The 21351-nt window shown below is 42.4% G+C and overlaps 1 protein-coding gene across 1 annotated transcript in view; it reads left to right on the forward strand.

The window, feature by feature from the left end:
• The window catches only part of SYNPO2 (synaptopodin 2), a 206278-nt gene that overhangs the window by 144602 nt on the left and 40325 nt on the right, over positions 1–21351 (forward strand). Inside the window, exon 2 of the mRNA XM_036763192.1 lies at positions 16224–16375. Within this exon, the coding sequence (XP_036619087.1) occupies positions 16224–16375 (152 nt within the window). The remainder of the gene's footprint in view (positions 1–16223; positions 16376–21351) is intronic.

A 21351-nucleotide genomic window follows, 5' to 3' on the forward strand; every position in this document is an offset into this window, starting at 1 on the left:
TATATGTCACCCTGTTCTCCTTGATACTCTCTTGTTTTCAGTACAGTACTCTTTCCTTGTTCTCCTCCTTTCTATTTGACTTCTTCTCAAGCTCTGTTCCTAGGTCTCCATCTGGGTCACACCTGCTAATCATGGGTATCCCATGGAGCCATCCTTAGTCCTCTTCTCTCTTTATGCTATTTTGCTTGGTGATCTCATCAGTTCCCTTGGATTAAATTGTCACCCCTGTGCTGAAGATTCTTAAATCTTCTTATCAAGCCCTAACATTTCTGCTGACCTCAGTGTTTTCCAACTCCCTGCCTGTCCAACGGCCGATTCAGTATCCTGAACTGGATGTCTTGTAGACATCTTAAACTCAACATGCCTGAAGATGAACTCATAATGTTTTCTGCCAAGCCCACCCCTCCTTCCAAACTTCCCTATTACTGTTGAAGGTACCATGATTCTCTTAGTTGCTGACTTCCAACCTAAGTATCAACCCCATTCTCTCTCTCTCTCTCTCTCTCTCTCTCTCTCTCGCTCTCTCTCTCTAACACACACACAAATACACACACACACATTTCCCATATTCAGTCTGTTGTCAAGTCCTATCAATTTTACCTTTGTAACATCTCTAAAATAGTTCTTCTCTCCTCTGACACTGCCACTTTCCTGGTGCGGACTGTCATAACCTTGCACCCAGATTATTAGAGTAGCCTTCTTGTTGGTCTGCTACAAGTCTCTCCCCACTCCAATCCAAACTCCATTCAGTCACTGAGGTTGTTTTCCTAAAGTGCAAGTCTGATCATGTCACTCCCCTACTCAGTAAACTCCAATGGCTCCCTATTACTTCTGGGATCAAATATAAAATCCTCTGTTTGCCATTCAGAGCCATTCATAATCTAACCTCTCCACCACCTTTCCAGTCATCTTATACCTTATTGCCACTCACTCCCTAGATAGTCTTCCCTTCAGTGACACTGCTATCTACCTAGTCTAAGCATTTTCACTGGCCATCTCTCATGTATGTGAAGCTCTCCTTCTTCATCTCTGCCTCTTGGATTCCTTCAAGCTCCAGCTAAAATCCCTCCTCCTCCAGGAAGCTTCTCCCAATCTCTCTTAATCCTAGTACTTTCTCTCTCTTGATATTTCTTACTAATCCTTTGTATAGCTTTGTGCACAATGTGCATGTTGTCTTCCACATCTGACTGTGAGCTCCTTGAGGGCAGGCACTTTTTTGTCTTTCTTTGTCTCCTCAGTGCTTAGCACAGTGCCTGGCACATAGCAGACATTGACTGACTGAAATGTCTACCCCATCAGTTATAAATCAGTAAGTAGCTTTGTTATAAAGTTAGAGCTTGAGCAGTCTTTCTACTTTAAGCATTTTTAGATCATTATTTAAATGTATAATTGATTTAGGGATGAAATTCGGGCTATGCATACATATGGAAACCTGCATTTCAGCAGGATTAACATTTAAATTGAGTATCCTCATTTTGATTTCAAGACTCCTTTCCTTTGAATCCCTCCAGTCAGCATGGCAGGAGGAGTTAGTGGCTAGGGAACCAGGCTTGAATTCAGGAAGAACTGAATTCAAATCATACCTCAGATGCTTTTTGTGTGACCTTGATAAACAATACTTTGGGGCATAACTCACATGAGGGAAATGGATCTTTGCTCCAAGGTACCATAATTGGGGTGCTCTACTTCCATTCCACATCTCCCCCCAATGTCTTCTGTGGGAGCCCATGATATAGCTTTCTCTTCTCTTTACCTCCCCCTCTCCACACATCCCACCAAGGTATCACCCATTACCTTCTTGCAAGATCTCCCTTCCACCCAATCTGCTCATGGACAAAGGTCAGATCGTGCCCTCTCTCCAAAAGCCCGCACCTGCAGGTAGACTATTCTCAGCACCCCTTCCCTCCCTCCCCTCTCCCCCTACATAGACTCAGCTGGTTTTGCCCTTGGTGACAATATTCCTAGTTATGGCTCCATCTAGGTTTTTCCCTAGGCATTCTTTTTCCTCATGTGGACACAGTGGGTTCATAAGTTTATCCATCAGATATTTACATCTGCCAAAGGTTTGTTATCAGTGTCCCTCCCCAATGCTGCCATTGCTCCATGGAGATAAGTGCAGCTCTACAGGCTGGCTGTACAGTCTTCTCACCACCCAAGCATCCATGGAGTAAGCTCAGAGGATCCACATTCAGAAGGTTTTCCCCTTACTACTTGACTTGGAACCAAGAATTGGCCCCAAGGGTCCATGCTCAGCAGCTGTTTCTTCCTTGCACTCACTCCTCAGCACCAATTGTCCACTCTGCACGGACCAATTAGAGGATTGTCGGTTCAGAAGCCATTAAGTCCAACACCTAATTTTATAGATGAGGAGACTAAGACCTAGAGAGCTTCACTGACTTTCCCAGTGTCACAGAGCCATTGAGTATCTGGGTTGGGGGGGTGGGATTTGAACCCAAATCCAGTGATTTGTCTGTGTTGCCTCCCTGAGTCAATTTCTTTGGTCTTCTTCACTCTCTTGGGCCACTCCCATCCTCACTCTCTCAACCTCAACTCTTCCATCCAACCGCAACATACCTACGTTTGCTTTTCTCAATCAGCAACCACTCCCCCTCCATTATAACTCTCCTTCTGCCATGCTCAATATCCCAATGCCCTTCTAGAGCCTGGCAAAAACATTAACAATGGCAGACAGTGCTTTGAATGTGGAGTCTGGCCCTAATGGTTGTTTGTCTGCCTTCTCTAAGGATTTTGAATCTTGACAAGTTACTGTATTTCTCCAGATCAACACTGGGTCTTCAGCCCTGTGTTGATGGGCCTCTCCAAATTCAGCTAGATCAGTCCTTGGTCAGCAGAAACACAGTCACCGGTCCATTATCAAGATTTGTTGTTAAGTCATTTTTCAGTTGTGTCCAATCCTCCATGACCCCATTTGGGTTTTCTTTTGGCAGAGGTACTGGAGTGGTTTGTGTAACAACAATTTGGCTAGCAACTATTGTGGGGGTGAAAGACCAACACAAGCTCAACAACAAGAAGGCTGCTAGCACAGTTTGATCTGCTTTTCTAAGGAAAGCAACTTTAAGGGGTTAAAAATCTCAGTTTAATCAGACATATATATCATTCACTTAGTTCAGGGGGAAAAGATTAGCCCCCTGAACTTCAAGGCAAATACAAACTGAAATTACAAACATCAACAGACAGACCTTGTCTGATCAAATCACAATACATAGTTACCAGAAGAACCAGTTGGTCTGGGTTAGCAAAGCTAACCCAGTTACAACGGCTTACCCAGAGTCTCAACACTCCTTCCATGACTGAGCCCAAAAGTTAAACACCAACCTTATATACCTGTCTCAGGGCCCTGGGGCACTCGATTACCTCACTGCTGAGAAGCACTCAAACAAAGAATAGTGAAAAGTCTCATTTTGCTGCCCATTACATTTGAAAGGAAAGACTCATCAAAGGTACTTAATCACCTCTGCATTCCAAAGGAGAAGATAACAAAAAGCCCCACCCTGATCACCACTACAGTTGGCCATTTCCTTCAACTCATTTTATAGGTGAGGAAACTGAGGTAAACAGGGTTAAGTGACTTGTCCAAGGTCACACAGCTAGTAAGTGTCTGCATTCAGATTGGAAGATGAGGCAGTCCCCAGTGCTCTATCCACCACACTACCTAGCTGTCCTTATTATCAATCTCTTTCCACCCTAAGCCTTCCAGTCTTATTAGAACCTCCAGAAAACAAAGAGACAACATGGAGCATTGCACTGAGTCAAGAAGACCTAGATTCAAAATCTTGCCTCAGACAAATCTTGCCTCTATGTGGACTGGGGAAGTAACTTAGAGTCTGTGGACCTCATTGTCTTCCTCTTCAACCAAGGCAGCAGGATGAGGGGAGCTCTGAGCAAACTCCCATCTCTAGACCTAGGATCCTTTGCAGGAGGCCTCATGATCTGCGTGATGGGTACGATAATAGGGCTAACAATACCCTCTTCTACAGTACAGTAAAGTCAAGGAGTAAGGCTGTGCCTGCTTGACACACACACGTGCTAAGTGACCTTCTTATTCAACTCAGAACATCTTTGCCATAAAATATTTTTTGATCTACATGTCAAGCAATCAATTCAGGTGTGGAATGTTTGGGGTCAAATAGTATCACACCATCCCCTGCTGGAAAGCATCTGAGATGTCTTTAAATATGGGGGGTATCAGTTGCTGACTCTGGGGACTTATGGGACAAATTTAGGAGGTGAGGGAAGGGCAAGCAGTTTTTAGTCAAAGAGGTTCTGGGATGTGACTTTTTAGGTACCCAAGGACTGCTTGTCATCATAAGAGATATCCTCATGGGGGTGGGCAGACTTCATCAAGTCAATACTTGTCCTTTCCTCCACCCCAGGAGACTCAATATTTCCCAGAATATTGTGGTACAGGAATACACATATCTTCCACCAAAGAGCCCTGGATCATCCAAATGTCAGACATGGCAAGAACACGAGAGCATGAGAAATGTCGTACTGGCTCAGACCCATGTGTGCTTTGTCTTCCATGATGTCAGCCTCAAAAAATGAGCAGACGTATTTCTGAATCCCCAAATCCCTTTGGTTACCCAATGGAGATGTCTGTTCCATCCTGCTGATTTGGATTTATCTGAATTCTCCTTGAACCTCTTTGTAGTTTCAACCCATGATCCTCATAGAAACATGGATTTAGATTTGGAAGAGACCTTAGCAGGCCTCACAGCCAGCCCATTCATTTTACAAATGAAGAAAGTGAGCAAGGGTCCCACCAAAAGAAAGAGGTAAAGCCAGAATTTGAATCCAGGTCCTCTCACTCCAAATCCAATGGAGATGATGAATTCAATAACTTGACTTCTCATGAATAAGGCAATATTGCCAATCATTGTCCTAAAACGACCTCTTTTAAGCACCAATTTTGTTGTTACCCCAGGACTAAGTGCCCTCTCTCCACACTCTTCATGATTTTCTTAACTTAGCAGTTAGGAGGAGGATGAAGCTTATGTTGTTTTGGTCTTTCCTGTCTGTCAGTGGAAGGACTTGAACCCAGGGAATCTTGCCACTAAGGACAGCCCTCACTCCACTCCTCATGCCACCCACTCAAGAACACTCTTAAATCTGAAATAAAGAGAACAGCACAAGGACCAGGGCAAGGCCTCCAGGAGCCCCTTAGCTGGTCACATAGGGGCACTTGATCTAGGCCTGCTTCTGTTGCTAGAGCTTCCTCCAATAATCCAGACCTGTAGGAATTGTCCTGCTGAGTCACTCAGGACACGTCTGAATGAAAAACAAGAGAAGAATTGTAGGGCTTTAGTGGGACAGAGCCAAGCTGATGGCTGGGGAGAGTCAGCTGCTGACATGTCTACACAGATTAGGATCCAGCCTGTCCTTGTGGGGTGTGGGCTTTGGTCTTTTTTTTTTTTAAGTTTGCTGAACGTGTTGGGATATTAACTTGCACAAGGCCAGAGGCCTTTTGGGGTGAGGAGCTGAGTGACAGGTGCAGCTGCTGATGTGTGTGTGCAGTACTCTTTGGGGAACACACCTCGGGGCCTGGGGACAGCCAGCATGCCATCGAAACAAGTGATCTGTTGCACATTGACCAAGAATCCTTCACCTACCTCACATGACCCTGTAATTCTTCCAGAATCATAAAGAAGCCCTGTTCCCTAGGGGCAATAGAAACAGGGTTTGGCAGCAGAGAGAACACTGGGTTTGGAGTCAGAAGACCTGGGTTCAAATCACTCCCTTGCCACTTACTTCCTGTGCCATCTTGGACAAATTTCTTCTCCATAGGCCCTAGTTAACTGTAAAACAACAAAATTGGACCAGATAATCTTTAAGATGACCCATTCCAGCTCTCAATCTATGATCTATGAATTGGATCTATAAGAATATTTGCCCTAGAAATGGTTCAAAGTGGGATTTGGAGGGGATGTGTAGCAACAGAGGTGGAAGGGGACTTAGAAATGAACACCTTTCCCCTTACCCCTGGCCCATTTTACAGATGAGGAAACTGGCCCAGAGTGGTGGCTACTTTCTCAAATCACCCAATGAGTTATGGGCAGAGACCAGAACCTTCCACCATGCCATTCCATGCTGGATTTCATTTGTCATCTTTTATTCAGCCGACATTTATAGAATGGCTATTACATACAAAACACTGGGAGATGTATAAGACATAGCCTTAGGAGTTAAGGTATTGGGAATGGATTTGCATAGTACTTTTGGTCAATACTTGGCTTTTTAGCATTTTTTTCAGAGTTGGAAAAATGTCACCCCAAAAGTTATCCTAGGTGTCTTCTTCCCTCTCCTTCCATTATCACCACTTTCATCAACTTCCATTCTCACCTCAGTTCTCCAGGGAAGCCTTGATCTTGCCTATCAAGTACTTCCCTCTCACTCCTCAGAGCTGTTCTTATATTGGTCTGAACCTCTGGGAAAGCTTCAGCCTTGCTCCCTTGGGATGGCCCCCTAGGTCTCAGAAGTGATCCAAGGTATGGATGCAAGAGTGGTATGACCAAAGACTTGAAATGTTGAGAGCCTGGAAGTTTCCCAATGGAAGGACATCATGGCAACCCTTGGAGGACGTTGGCATTTTAGATAGTCATTGCTAGTAGTATGAAGTGGTTACATTAAGCTCAATGCATGCAAAGCCCAAGAAACTTCATTAATTCTGAAGTCTGTATATAAGTCACACATTCTTATATAAAGATTTCCCATATGTATGAATGAGAAAGCATTTATTAAAAATGCACTCTGTACTAAGCACTATACTATGCAATGAGATATAAATACAAAACCCAAAATAGCCCCTACCCACAAGGAGCTTATATTCTAATAAGGGAGACAACATGTGCAGGGGAGTAGTGGCCAAGGAGGGCTACTTTGATCCTGAGTGTTTCCGAAAGGGTGAATGGGGCCACAAGGAGTGGAGACTGCCACACCCTTTGTAACTCTAATGTTCACAATATCTTCCCATTTGTATCACTGTCTAAATCTGGATAAAGATGTTATAGGCAAGGCTTGAGACATTATCCCATTAGTAATCCAAGTGGATGGAGTCCTGCAGTTGGGCACAAAATAACACGTCAGATGGTTAGAAATCTGACAAGGCTCTTTGCCAATCTCTTCCAAAATTCTGAGGGTGCTGACCCTCAGAGCCAGCACTATCTTTCGGCTCTGATCTAATGACTGATGAGGTACCATGTCAAAAGCTCGCTTAAGGTTTCTGACAATAAAATGTTTTTATAGTTAACTGAGATGAATGCAGAATCATCTAATCAATCAACAAGCATTTCTTAAGCACCTACTATGTGCCAGGCACTGCACTAGGTGCTAGAGATACAACTGCAATGAATAAAACAATCCTTCTCACAGAGCTTACATCCTAAGTTGGAGGTAGGGAGCAATAAGTACCTATGTAAGTATATACAGAATAAAGAAATAAAGAGAAGAAATACAAAGTAGTTTGAGTTTTGTTTTATACCCGTTGAGTTTGAGACATTCCCGGAATATCCAGTTTGAAATGTCCAATAGATAGCTGGTAATCAGGGACTAAATCTCAGGGAAGAGGCTGGGGCTGAATGTGTGTGTGTGTGTGTGTGTGTGTGTGTATGTCTGAAAGCCATCTACATAGAGATGATAATTAAATCCATGGGGTTACCAAAAAAGAGAAAGATGAGTAGGGTGCCCAGGATAGAGCCTTGGGGAATTCCCACGGTTAGGCAGTGTGTCCATTCATGGAGGGTCACACATGTAGCCAAGGCACACATGTGTAGGAAATGTGTGTGGCCAAGGAACACAACCAGGTACAGTGGAGGCATAATTCATACCTCTGGTTCTAGAGGATCACTGCTATCTTTTAGGGATGCCATCACACTGCTCCTGCCAGTCTCACAGTTTCTACTGTATGCTGCTTGGCTAGGACACATGGCCCATGACAGATGCTGCTCTGATGGGTATGTGGTATCCAGCTTAGGGCTCAGCTGAGACTTTTTTTTAACCAGTCAAAGAAAGAGCAGGGCCTGCCATCCTCATTCAGCTCAAATAAAGTCTATCTCCCTTCTTTTTTCTAGGTCTTTTAGAAAAGGAAGACACCTTTCTCTAGGGATCAGCAAAGAGCCTCTCTTGGGTCCTCTTCTCCTGTTCCCTCAGAGCCTTGTCTGCAGAGCCCTTTGATCTCTGTAGCAGAAGAGACTCAGCCTCAAGTGGCAAACTACCTTCTTTTGTTTTTTGGTGTTGGGTCATTTTCAGTTGTGTCTGACACTTCATGACTCCGTTTGAGGTTTTCTTGGCAAAGATACTGGAGTGGTTTGCCATTTTCTTCTCTGGATCATTTTACAGATGAGGAAACCAAGGCAAACAAGGTTAAGTGACTTGCCCTGGGTCACCCAGCTAGTAAGGTCAGATTTGAACTCTAGTCTTCCTGCCTCCAGGCTCAATGCTTTATCAGCGATGCCACCTACTTGCCTTCAGGTCCAATCTTTTCTTTTGATTAGTCTGAGTACTTGCATCCTTCTAGCACTGACCTCATCCCAGCTTACAGTAGCAATTCCATATACTTCCTCATTCTAATCTCTGAAGCCTGGATGATAAGCCCTGAAATGGCTATTTGCCTGATAACTGTCAAGTATCTCTCAGATCTGGGATTCCACAGATTTTGAATCCTAAGTCCCCTTTCTTCTTTAACATAGATGACTTTATGGGGGAAAAGGAAGAGAAACAAACTAAACCCAAGGAGCAAGATTATTGTCTTGCTACCCACTTAATTATATGCCTGACATTTTGAATGCAAGTGTGGCCAACAAAAACTGAAAAACAATTTGTGGCTTCACTTTAGAGCCAAGAGAAACTTTTCACCCTGTACCCTAGAATCCTCTATGAGGGAGCCAGCCTGTAATGTCTATGACAAGACCTAAAAGATCATGGCCACCTTGAAGATGAGTACATTGTGCCCTCCATACTTCAGAAAGAGGACCATGTGAAAAAAAATCCCATGGAATCTTGTAGTCATTGCTACTTCTTGCTATGCCCCAACCAGGGAGCTGTCCATCCTGCCCAGTGTCCTGAAATTCAAGATTACCTGTGTCAAGTGACATGATGAGTGACCATGACAGGTTTCTGAGCTTGTTTCTAGTCTGAGAAAAATCTCTCTGTGGCCTGGTTTTTCTCATTCATAAAAGTTGAAATCAATTTGTTAGTTTGCTTAAGACCTTAACATAGCACAGCAGAAAGAATATTGGCTCTGAAGTCACTGGGTTCAAATCTTGCCCTGGACACTGTACTTTGGACAAGTGTCTTAATTTCTGAGTCTCGGTTTCCTTATCTGTAAAATGAGAAGGGGTTAGACTAGATAACCTCTGAGGTCCATTTCAGCTTTAGATCTAGTATCCTATCATCCTTACTCTTCATTCTCATGATCAATAAATGGGCACAGGGTAGGTCCTGGGAGTCTACTAAAGATGGCAAATAAGAAATCACAGGAAAAAATGGTGTACGGGAGTGACCAAAAATGGGATAAAAGAGGGGCCAGTCATGTAGTGAGTGCAAAGGATTAACCAATGGATAGCCTGCATGTTTCATTGTATCCACACAATGTCAACAGGATGAAAGGAAATCCTCTAGCATAATGAATGCAGCCCCTCTGGTGATCCTATGGAAGGACATGAAGGAGAAGTGCACAGGATGAGTTGCAATCTATATTCCTGAAGGGAATGCCCACATGAATGAGCTCACAGATTGAGTTTTGGCATGTTACTCTTGCAAAGTTATTAAGGAATACCCAGTTCAACAGATGGTTATGCCCTTTGCATCCAGAGAGTCCTTACCCAGAGTCCTCAATCTCCTTTGGCCTTGTTTCAGAGAAAACAACAATCTCTCATTTTCTCTGGTGGAACTATGTGACATTTAGCCCATTTGTCTGAATTCTGCTTATGCTTTTATGAGTTTGAGAGCAGACTTTTTAATTATCTCCCCTTCTCTCTCAACTGACAAAAGTTCTACTGATGGAATTCAAAGGCTTCCATGGAAAGCCTTCTATATTTAAATCAAACCAATAATGAGGAAAGAAAAGTGTCCTCTGTATATACAGGGAAACATCCTTGCAAGTCTCAGGGACATCTCTCTCTCTCTCTCTCTCTCTCTCTCTCTCTCTCTCTTTTCTGAAAGTGCTTGGAGGTTTACATTCTTGGGAAAGAAAGATCAGCAGAGCATACATACCACTCCATATTTGTCAATGTTCCCCTCCAACACAACAACAGTGGAGGCTGCTAGCATGATTTTCATGCCCTTATTATGACAGTATCATTGCTTGTGGAAACACATTCAGCTTTAGGTATTCAAAGGGCCAGACCAAAGGAATGAACCATAGCTCCTTTGGAAAATTAAGTCTCTAAATTCATTTTAGTTATAGATGTATTATTCTGGGACTCCTAGAAGTGATTTCTCTAACTGTCACTTGTCCTCTAAGAGGAAAAGCAATCACATGAGGCTGGAGAAACACCAAAATTGGGGGCTTTGTGTTTAGGTCTGATGATGGTTAGACCCTTTGAACAGAGCCCAGCATAAAAATGGGCCACTTGGACACCCAGCTACAGACTTCCAACAGACAATATCCCCCATGTCAATGGCTTTGCAAAACAATGACAAATTGAAATACAAGTTGTGGAAAGCCTAGTCCTGCTCAAGCTTATTCATATCTAGAATCTGTGCTTGCACTGAATGAGAGGTGATGGGGAAGAGGGGAGAAAAAGGATGTATTTGAAAGAGCAGTATGTAACCTGCTTTTTGTTTAGGAGGGTCTGAAGTCATTTTACTCCCTTTCACTAGTTTTGCCTCAAGGACTTTTCTCTAACCTAGGTAAAGCTTAGAGTTTATTGTTTGTTCTTTGTTTGGTTTCCTTGCGCCCCCCCCCCCCCCCCCCCCGCCCCATTCATAGGATCATATATGTAGATCTGCAAAAGGACCTCAGAAGCTATTTAATCTAAGCCCCTTCTGATACACCAAATGACATTCCCTAAGTGGTATTTGTGTCCTGGGTACCATTTTGGGCACTGGAGGTATCAATACAAAGAATGAGTTAGAATTTGGATCTAGGTCTTCTGATTCTTAATCCTGTGCATTTGGCATACAAATCCTACCTGAGTGACTTCTATCTGCAAGACTTAAGAAAAATAGTATTCTATTACAATCAAATCTGCTCCTCATCAATGTCGTAGGAAGTCAGTAGTATGGGCATTATCCCCATTTTATAGATTTTATGATTCCTGAGCCTCTAAGTGTTTCCATGACTTGCTCACAATCACATAGTTAAGGAAGGGCAAAGCCATTAGCCAGATCCAAGTTTTGTGCCTTCAGGCTCCGTGTTTCAGCATTCTTTCCACCAGAAATCTAATCGAATGCAATCCAATAAGCATTTACTAAGTATATAATATTGGGAGGTCTCAAGGTGGATAAACTCCTTCACCTAGAGTCAGGAAGACCTGAGTCCAAATCCAGCCTCAGGCACTTGTATGACCCTGGGCAAGTCACTTAAACTTGCCTCAGTTTCTTCATCTGTCAACTGGGGATAATAATGGCACCTATCTTGATCCTTCCTGTCTTCAGGGCCAGCACTCAGCTCTACCTGTCTGCCTCATAGTGGCTAGAATGCTGGACTTGGAGACAGGAAGACCTGAGTTCCAATTCTGCCTCTGACTGTTATCAACTGTGTGACCCTGAGCAAGTCATTTAACCTTTCTCAGCCTCAGTTTCTGTAACAGAAAGAAAATATTAGCACCTATCTCGCAGGGTTACTGTGAATCTCAAGGTAGATAACGCATACAAAGCACTTTGCAAATCTTAGTGTCATTGAAATGGTATATAGCTGTCGATAGATACAGGGTTTTAAGCCCACACACTAAGGTGTGAATTGGGAAAACTCTGGATCATATCCTCCAGCCTTGTTCTGAAGGATGAATAAAATAAGAAGTCATCCAGACAAACAGGAATGTCTTCCTCTGTGTTGTTTGTGCAGTGAATGCTCATATTCCTCCTGGGTCTGGGAATGAGACTGAGCTCCTGTCATCACAAGATAGGATGCCATGAGGCAGAAGAGCTGGGTAATCGCCAAGGACCTCAATCAAAGATCCAGCCATGCAGAGGTTTTGATGCCTTCAGAGAAAACCTCTACATTTAAAAATAGTTTGGAAAGTCCTCATTTCTGTTCAACGCCACGGAGAACCACCTTCACAAAAACTGGGTTAGCTGACCCTTACAATCATAATACATCTCACTGGGCTTTTATAAACTGAACTTAGAAGCAACCTTGGAACTAACTATTCCATCACAAAAGGCTAAACTGAGATTTTTCAAAAGAATGAAGCATAATTCCATTACGTTCTCACTGAAAATACTATTGTTAACAATATAAATATTAACTGCCTCCTCTTCTGCCTCTTTGCCCACTGACCCTTATCCTGACTAGGATTTCTTCTCCTTCCACCCAAACTTTATATTGGCCCAGGTCAACTCAGGTTCCAAAAATACTGTTGTTACAACCCTTCCTATATTTCCTTTCTTTCTTTTTCTTTTGCCTTTTCATCACTATTTTGGCTCAAGGAGGTAGAAGGAAGTAGGATGGATCCCCAAGTATGGTCTGGAGTTACCAAGGGGTGCCTGAGACCCTTTTAAGGGGAGCCATGATGTCAAAACTATTTTTACCATCACCGCGACTAATATTTCATAGTATCTCCTATGTGGCAGGCGCTGTGCGAAGTGCTTTACAAATATTATCTCATTTGGTCCTCACAACAACTCTGGGAGGTAGGTGCTGTTATTATCCCCATTCTATATATAAAGAAACTGAAGCAAACAGAGGTCAGGTGACAACTAGTAAGTATCTGTGTCTGGATTTGAACTCAAATCTTCCTGATTCTAGGCCCAACATTCTATCTACTGTGCCACCTAGCTGCTCTTAGATAACATTATGAATATATATATAATATATATTATATTATACATATAATATATATTATATTATGTATATAATACAATATATTACACATAGTATGAAAAGTATTTCTAATATGGCAAATATTGACAGATGTAACCCACATAAACAAATGAGAGTTGGAAGGGCTTCAGGAATTTTTAAGAATGTAAAGGGAGTTTGAGAACTGTCATTTTACTTCCCACAAATATCATTGCATAAATAATATAGAGATTTTCAGTGGTAGAAAAGCATTTGAGAGAGATAGTTGAAGCCATTTTTAGAACTCTGTTATGGCTTTTCTTGTACTTCTTTTTTTAATCTCCCCTCTTAATTATGTCAATAAATCCTGCAGTAGAACCATATTGATTGTTTAAAAAAAATACAGAGAACAATTTTTTTTTACTGTTAGTAAGCTAAAAATTATTTTAAAATATTGTTAACTTCATCTTTATCTCATCTTAACATTACTGTATTGTATATTTTTATAATTTTCACAATCATTAAGTGATAGGACATGTATATAATTTAGATAAACACATAAATTGGGAGTATGCTCAAAAATTTTAGTAAAGCAGTACCATGATTTAAAAAAAGATTCTGCTTTTGAATAACACCAATGAATAAAAGATAAACAAAGGTCTGCTGTGGCCCCAGGGCATGTATCCAGAATGTGAGAGAGCATCTCCCAAGACTCCCCAGATTGTCAAACCTGGTGGCTAAGATCCAGTTCCAGTAAACCACCTAGGAACAAACAGCATGGCCAGAAAGAAGCTAGAAAGCATTCCTAAATCCTGGGCAAGACTTTGACAATTCTAGACAAAAAATGTGTTTTCATCTCTTTGGCCAGCCAGAGGCAAGAATTTTAGAAGAGAAAGGCAGATTTTGGAAGTGAACAACTGGCAAAAAAGATAATGTCTGGAAGATTCAGTCTTTTGGGACCAGAACTTAAAATATAGCAATGGTGGGTCCTTGGGCAGTGATGGAATGCACTTACAAAGGCTCACTAAAGCAAAACTAAACCGAAAATCTTACAAATTTCTACAAAAGGTTATTAAGCTAAAAAGAAGAGAGGGAGAAAAGGGCCTCTATACATCACAAAGAAACTCCAAAATTCTCTGGAGATAAAATCTAATCAATGAAAGAGCAACAGCACAAAGTATTTATGGGTAACAAGCAAAGGGAAACAGAGACCCAAATGCAAAGAGGCATATTTTAACACATCGGTCAACAGGGCACGGGACCCACAATTGGGACCAGCTTTGGGGGATTATATCTAAATTAAAAGGAATAAACTAGATAAGAAAGGCACAGAATCATATATATTAAGGTTATATGAGGTGAGTTTAAAGCATTTTGGTAAAGCTCAAGGAAGGAAAAACAGAATTATCATGGAACCATGTTAATGGCCACTAGGACCGAAGGAGTCAGTGACAAGTTGAGCAAAGACCCCAAAGCTGGCAAGGAAGTATGATGCAGTAACGAGTCTGGGGGTGGGGTGGGGGGGTGGGAGAACCTCAGTTATCCAGCAAATGTTGAAACTCTCTCTGCTGGAACCAGAACAGGTGATCATTTATTGCATTGCCAAGATGAAAATTCCCTCCTCCAAGAGGGAAAAATGATGGTGGCAACTTGGGAACTAGCCCTGATTCCCTGACAAAGAAGAATTTATCCTGATGTGGCAACATTAGGAACCTTGTGTAAAGCAACTGTTTCATCCTTAAATTTATTACAGAGAAGAAGAAAATGAGGCATTGTCTAACTGTAGCCTAGGTTATGGGAGAGAAGGTTCCAAAGGGTTAAGAGAAAGGCTGGGAGGATCTCATGCCCTGACATCTGCAGGGGATGTCTGCTAAGGAAGTCTGGCATGCTCCTGAGGATGGACTTCAGAAGGCACAGAGAAACTATTTCAACAAAGAGAAAAAAGGGGTGTGGATGTCGAGAGATGATGTGGGTGGACAGGAAATGAAATGAGAGTTTACAAAGACATGTATGGAAGCTGGAAACAAGGTCAAGTAGCAGAGCTTGAGTAGCAAACTGGTGCAGTCCTTTATAAATAGGGCCAAATGTGTTACATCTGAGAAGGAAGAGGAGGTAAATGAGGAATGCCAAGGACCACACAAGACTTTTCTGTAGCTATACTGGGGGAAAGAGGACAGTCAGAGAAAGTGCTTGTGTGATCTAGTTTAATGGGACAAAGCAAAGAAAGCAGAATAATAAATTCTCAAATTCCATCTGTTTTCTCTGTTAAGGAGAAGGTTCTTTGGACTGAAAAGGGTGAGTAATTGTGTCTAAAAAGGGATAGCCATGATATAACAAGGACATTGTGAGAGAAACCCTAGCTACCCTTGGTTCACATCTCAAGGTCCCCCAAACCATGTAGCAGAATCACAACAGTTAGCAATTTATACGTGTTGGAGGGCTGCAGAATACTCTGTGTACATTATCTAGATTTGAGCCTGGCTCATCACCTCTCACCTGCATAAATGCAATAACCTTCTCGGTTATGGAGGGCTCCATGGCTCAAGTCTTGTCCCATGCCAATCCACCCTTCCCGAAATTGCCAAAGTGGTCTTTCTGAAGCATAGGTCTGATAAAGTCACCTGTCTGCTCAGTGAGTTCTAGTGACTTCCTGTTCTCTTCTAAATCAAATATAAAAATCTTGGTTAGACATTTAAAGTTCTCCTAGCCAGGCCCTCCTACCCCTTCCAGCCTTCTTATACTTTACTTCCTTCCCCATGGTCTATGATCCAGCTACACAGACCAACTGGCCGTTCCTTGGATGGTCACTCCCTCTCCCATCTGGCTGCCTTGTTTCTGGGATGTTCTCTCCCCCTCACCTTTGCCTCTGAGCTTTCCAGGTTTCCTCAAGACTCAGCACAAGCCTCACCTTATGCAGGAGCCTTCCTCAATTCCCCAGCAAGGCCAATGCTCTCCCCTCTCAAATTGCCTTCCATCTACCCTTTCTGTAGCCTAGCTACCCAGCTATTTGCATGTTGTCCTCCCCATTAGAATGGAGGCTACTTGAGACCAAGGACATTTTTTGCCTTTCTTTATACCCCAGCACTTAGCACAGTGCCTGGTATACAGTAAGTGCTTGATAAATGATTGTTGACCCCTGACTCCTTCCATTCTTCCACACTGTTGTGTAGACATATGACCCCTGTCTCTCTTCCTATAGAAAGCGAGTATTTTTTCAATGACTAGATTCTGAACATTTCTTCTTTTTTTTTAACCCACTCAGATTCGCAGCAAGAGCAAAGCCTCATGGTCCGGTCTACGTGAAGGGGATGAAGTGGTCTCTATCAATGGCACCCTGTGTGCAGATCTCACCTACTCAGAAGTCATCAAACTTATGGAAAGCATCACTGATTCTCTCCAAATACTTATCAAAAGGTAAGGAAGCCTTTGGTTGTTGCCAGATTAGGCAGAGAAGAACATGTCCTACTTGTATTTATGAGCTGGGAGTGGGTTAGGGTGATTTGAAACTAAAGAATCATGCAAAGTCAGCCTAATAAAACCCACCAGAAATGAGAGTGCTTGCCTCTGTCCACATAGTTTGCATCACTCCCCTTCACACAGTCAACATTTCACCTAAATTGACCAGCTCACTGGTGCCCGAATTTGACCTTCTATCTGCCTCTCCATGTCTTTGCCCAGACTGGGCCCCATGCCTGGGAAGCACTTCCCTCTTCTCTATGCCTCTTAGCAGCTTCTGTTCCCTCCTAACTCTTGTCAGAGGGCACCTCTCCTGACCCTCCCCCTCTCCACCTGATGCTATGGCAGATAACACTTTGTAAACCTTAGAGTGCTTTAGAAATCCTAGCTACTCATCTTATTGACATGTCTGTGTACATGTTGTGTTCCCTTAGTCTGGGATTCTTAATGTCTTTGTGTGTCATGGACACGTTTTTGGCTTCTGATGAATCCTGTGAACCCCTTCTCAAAATCATTTTAGAAATGTATAATTGGAGGAAATGCTGCATTTCAACTAGAGGTTAGTGAAAATTAAGATGTTGTTTTTTCCCATTCAAGTTGACAGACCCCCTGAACTCTCCCTATGGATCTCTTGGGGGGCAGGGCGGTCCATGACCCCCAGACTGCAGAATTTTACCTTTGTGTCATCAGCACCTAATATACTGTCTAGCACATAGTAGGTGCTTAATAAATATTTCCTGGATAGAATTAGTGCTAGAGTTGCTTGTTGTCATCCTCCACTCTAACCTGGTAGAGTACTGGACATCAACGGCTCATCTTCTGATGTCATCGCTTTTATCATTTTAATAGCGTCCACAGTGTTTTCTTGGCAAAGATACTGGAGTGGGGGTGGCCTTTTGTCAGAACTCTCCACTATGGCCTGTCCACTTGGGTAACTGGGCATGGTATAGCTCATCACTTCATTGAGCTACACAAGCCCCACCATCATGACAAGGCAGCGATCCAAGAGGGGCTTGGGTAGAGTTAGATTAGAATGCATCAAACACTCTGATTAATTGAAAAGCTCCTTCTTCTCTGGTCTTCATCTCCTTCTTCCCTCTAGTTTCTGACAATGAAGTTGTCCAAGTTCATCTCTTCATTTGTCTTTGATTCCATCCCCTTTTCTCTCCTTCTAATTTTCAACCTCTCCCTACCAGCTGGTTCCTTCTCTATCATCTTCAAATGTTCCCAAGTCTCTTCCATCTCGAAAAAACCTTCACTAGATGCTCCCCTCTCTCCACTCAAGCTATCATCTTGTATCTCTTCTCCCTTACTCAGCCAAACTCCTAGAAAACCTATCCACCCTGGTCACCTCCAGTCCTTCTCCTCTCACTCCTCGACTCTGTGTAGTTAGGCCTCTGCTCTCATTACTCACCTCAAACCACTCTCTCCAAAGTTACACCAATGGTCTTTTAATTGTCCAATCTAACAGGCTTTTTGTAGACCTCATCCTTCTCAATCTCTGTGTATTTATCCCTGTTTTTCCAACACTTCTCTCTCAGGCTCTCACAACCCATCTATCTGACTGCCACTTCTTAAACTCCTTTGAATAATCCACATCTCATCCCCTAATTGTGGGAGTGTCTCACAACTCCATCCTGATGGCTCCTCTCTCTACAAAGCCATCTCTGGTGGACCTCATCCATTCCCATAGGTTTAATTATTATCTCAATGCAGATTACTTATCTTCTCCATCCAGTTCTACTCTCTGCCCAGAGTTTCATTCAGGCCCCAGGAATTGTATTTACCTCTTGGAAACATTTCTTTTTGTTTTTTTCATTAAAAATGTTAAATGATGTGTTTTGTGTTTACATTGCAAACATTTGCAGATCTCCTTCCATTCCTGAGAGGTCACTTGTAACAAAGTAAAACAAGTAGTGGGGCAGCTAGGTGGCACTGCAGTGGATAGAGTGCCTAGCTTAGAGTCAGGAAGACTCATCTTTCTGAGTTCAAATCAACCTCAGACACTTACTAGCTGTGTGACCCTGGGCAAGTCACTTAACCTTGTTTGCCTCAGTTTCCTCATCTGTAAAATGAGCTGGAGAAGGAACTGGCAAACAGCTTCAAGTATCTTTGCCAAGAAAACCCTGAATGAGGTCAAAAAAGAGTTGGACAAGACTGAAATAACTAAACAACAACAACAAAAGTAAAACTAATACTATAGTGACTTCATCTCAAAGTGCATACAACATTACACATCTTTAGCACCTCCTCCATCTCTCTGTTTAAAAAAAAAACTAACAAAAGGTATTTTTTCTCCCTCCAATCCCCCACCCTATGGAAAAAAAAGGAAAAGAAAAATCAATTTCTTATAACAAATATGCATAGTCAAACAAAACAAATTTCAAATTGGATATCCAGGATATATCTCAAACTGAACCCATTCAAAATGGAACTCATTATCTTTTCATCTAAATCCTCCCTTTGCCTAAATTTCTCTATTTTTTTATAAACTTAAAAAATTTTTCAATGAATGAAAATCTACTTTGTCTCCTTCCATCCTTCTTCCCTTGCTTCCCCATCCCCTCCCCAAGTTATGAAAGAAAGAAAAACAAAGTCTCTGTTACAAACAAGTATACCAACCCAAACAAATTTCATCTTGGCCATGTCCTGAAAAAGTCTCATTTTACATGTCCGGTCTTTCTGAGGAGATGCTTCCCTATTTCTACTCTTATTCAAGTCTTCCAGATTTGTACCTTGGTGTTAGTTTTCCTTGCTTCCTTACTCTCCCCTGCCACACATATCCCATCAGTTGCCAGACCTCGTTGGTTCTACCTCCACACACTTTCTGGCATCTGGTCCCTTGTCTCCACTCCCAGAGCCACTAGTCTCTCACAGCCTCTCACTTGGACTATGTAATACCCCATCATTGTCCTCCCCACCTCATATCTTTTTCCCTCTTGAATTCACCTACTGCCAAAGTGACTTTCCGTGAATACAGACCTAACCATGTCACTCCCCAACTCGACAAACTCCTTGTTGCTATCCAGCCATTTCAGTCATGTCTGACTCTTCATGACCCCATTTGGGGTTTTCTTGGCAAAGGTACTGGACTGATTTGCCATTTCCTTCTCCAGTCCATTTTACAGATGAGGAAACTGAGGCAAACAGGATGAAGTGACTTGCCTAGGGTCAGCCAGCTAGTAAGTGTCCGAGGCCAGATTTGAACTCAGGGAGATGAGTGTTCCTGACTCTAAGTCCAGCACCCTAAACCTAGCTGACATTGGGAAATGTGGGTAATGTTAAAACAAAAGATATCAATAATAATATAAATAATATATTTTTAAAAGATCTTGGCCTCAGCCTTTCTTCTCAGCCTTGTTGTCTATTACTCCACTTTTCCCCGGCGAAGGCAAACACGCCATGTCTATGCCACTACTCTGGTCATCTTCCATTCCTGAAAGTACCTCCCTTCTTACCTCTACTTCAGAGAGTCTCTCTCCTCCTGCAGGATGCATCTCAAGACCCACCTTCTGTGTGGAGCCTTTCTTGATCTCCCCAACTGCCAGCCCCCTGCCAAACAATTTGGTGTCTACGTACCTTGCACTTGTTCTTACATACTTCTACTCGTGTGTGCTGGATTGCCCTCAAAACCGTGAGCTTCTTGAGAACAGGGTTTGGCTTGGTTTGGTTTTGGTTTTTGTCTTTGGCTCTCCAGTACTGAGCACAGACCTAGACATGTTGAGATGTATGTATCTAGGTGGTAGCTACAGTAGCTAAGGGATCAGGAAGACCGGAATTCAAATCTATCCTTAGACGCATAATAGCTGTGTGATGGCAACTCACTCCACCGCTGTTTGCCTCCATTTCCCACCTACAGGATGGGAGTACTAACAGCACCCAGCTCCTAGGGTTGTTTTGAGAATAAGATGAAGTAAGATTTGTAAAGTACTTTGCACACTGTAAGGCACTATGTAAGTGATGGCTGTATATGGTATAAACACATAGTAGGTGCTTAATAAGTGCTTGGTGGCTGGATTTTTCAAATGACCGTAATATTATCCCATAAAACCCTTTGTTCCCACTCTCCTGGAGAAGTTTTTCTTGATTCATTCATCTCCTTCCTAAGTACAGGCTACTCAGGATCACTTTGCTGGTCTTGGAGGAGCCCCAGCCTTGCAGTATTCCTGGGCCCTGATTCCAAACATTAATTCTCTTTGTACATAGGATTACAATGTCAAAGCTGTTGGACTTTGGGAAAGATCCCTTGTGACTCCACAATTTCTGCTGGCAGTCATGTGTTTTCATGTATTTGTTTGTCCAGTGAATTCCTCAGTGCAGCTATCTGTGGGGAGAAGAGAAAGGATGATATGGGTCACTGGCCTCTTTTTTCTGAAAAGAGATTGTAGTGATAATAACAACCACAACAAACCCCCTCATCCAAGGTTCATAGGATGAGAGACCCAAATCTCAAAGGATCCTTAGAAATGAATCAACCATTTCAATTTACAAATAAAGAAACTGATTCCCAGAGAGGGTGGGCAACTTGCCCAGGGTCACATAGGTGTCTGAGGCCAGCAGGATTTACACCCAGGTCTTCCAACCCCAAAGCCCAGTATCCTATCCATTATGGCATGCTCCCTTGAGTTTTTAAAAATTATTAGTCCTTATCTTTCCACAACCTTTCCAGCATTGACTGTTGCCATTTTGGGGGTCATTTTTTTTCTAATTTGTAAAGTGTGAAGTGAAACCTCAGGATTGTTTTGACTTGAATATCTCTTCATATTATTGACTTGGAGCATTTTTTTTCAGGTGAATACTTTGCAAATCTTCTTTTAAGAAGAATTTGTTCATACCCTTTGTACTCATGTATTGGAGAATGGCTTGGTCTTATATATACGTGCCCATACATGTATTTGCATATATATGTATACATATATGCACACATCTATATT

Source organism: Trichosurus vulpecula, chromosome 6 (genome assembly GCF_011100635.1).
Source record: "Trichosurus vulpecula isolate mTriVul1 chromosome 6, mTriVul1.pri, whole genome shotgun sequence".
Taxonomy (NCBI): domain Eukaryota; kingdom Metazoa; phylum Chordata; class Mammalia; order Diprotodontia; family Phalangeridae; genus Trichosurus; species Trichosurus vulpecula.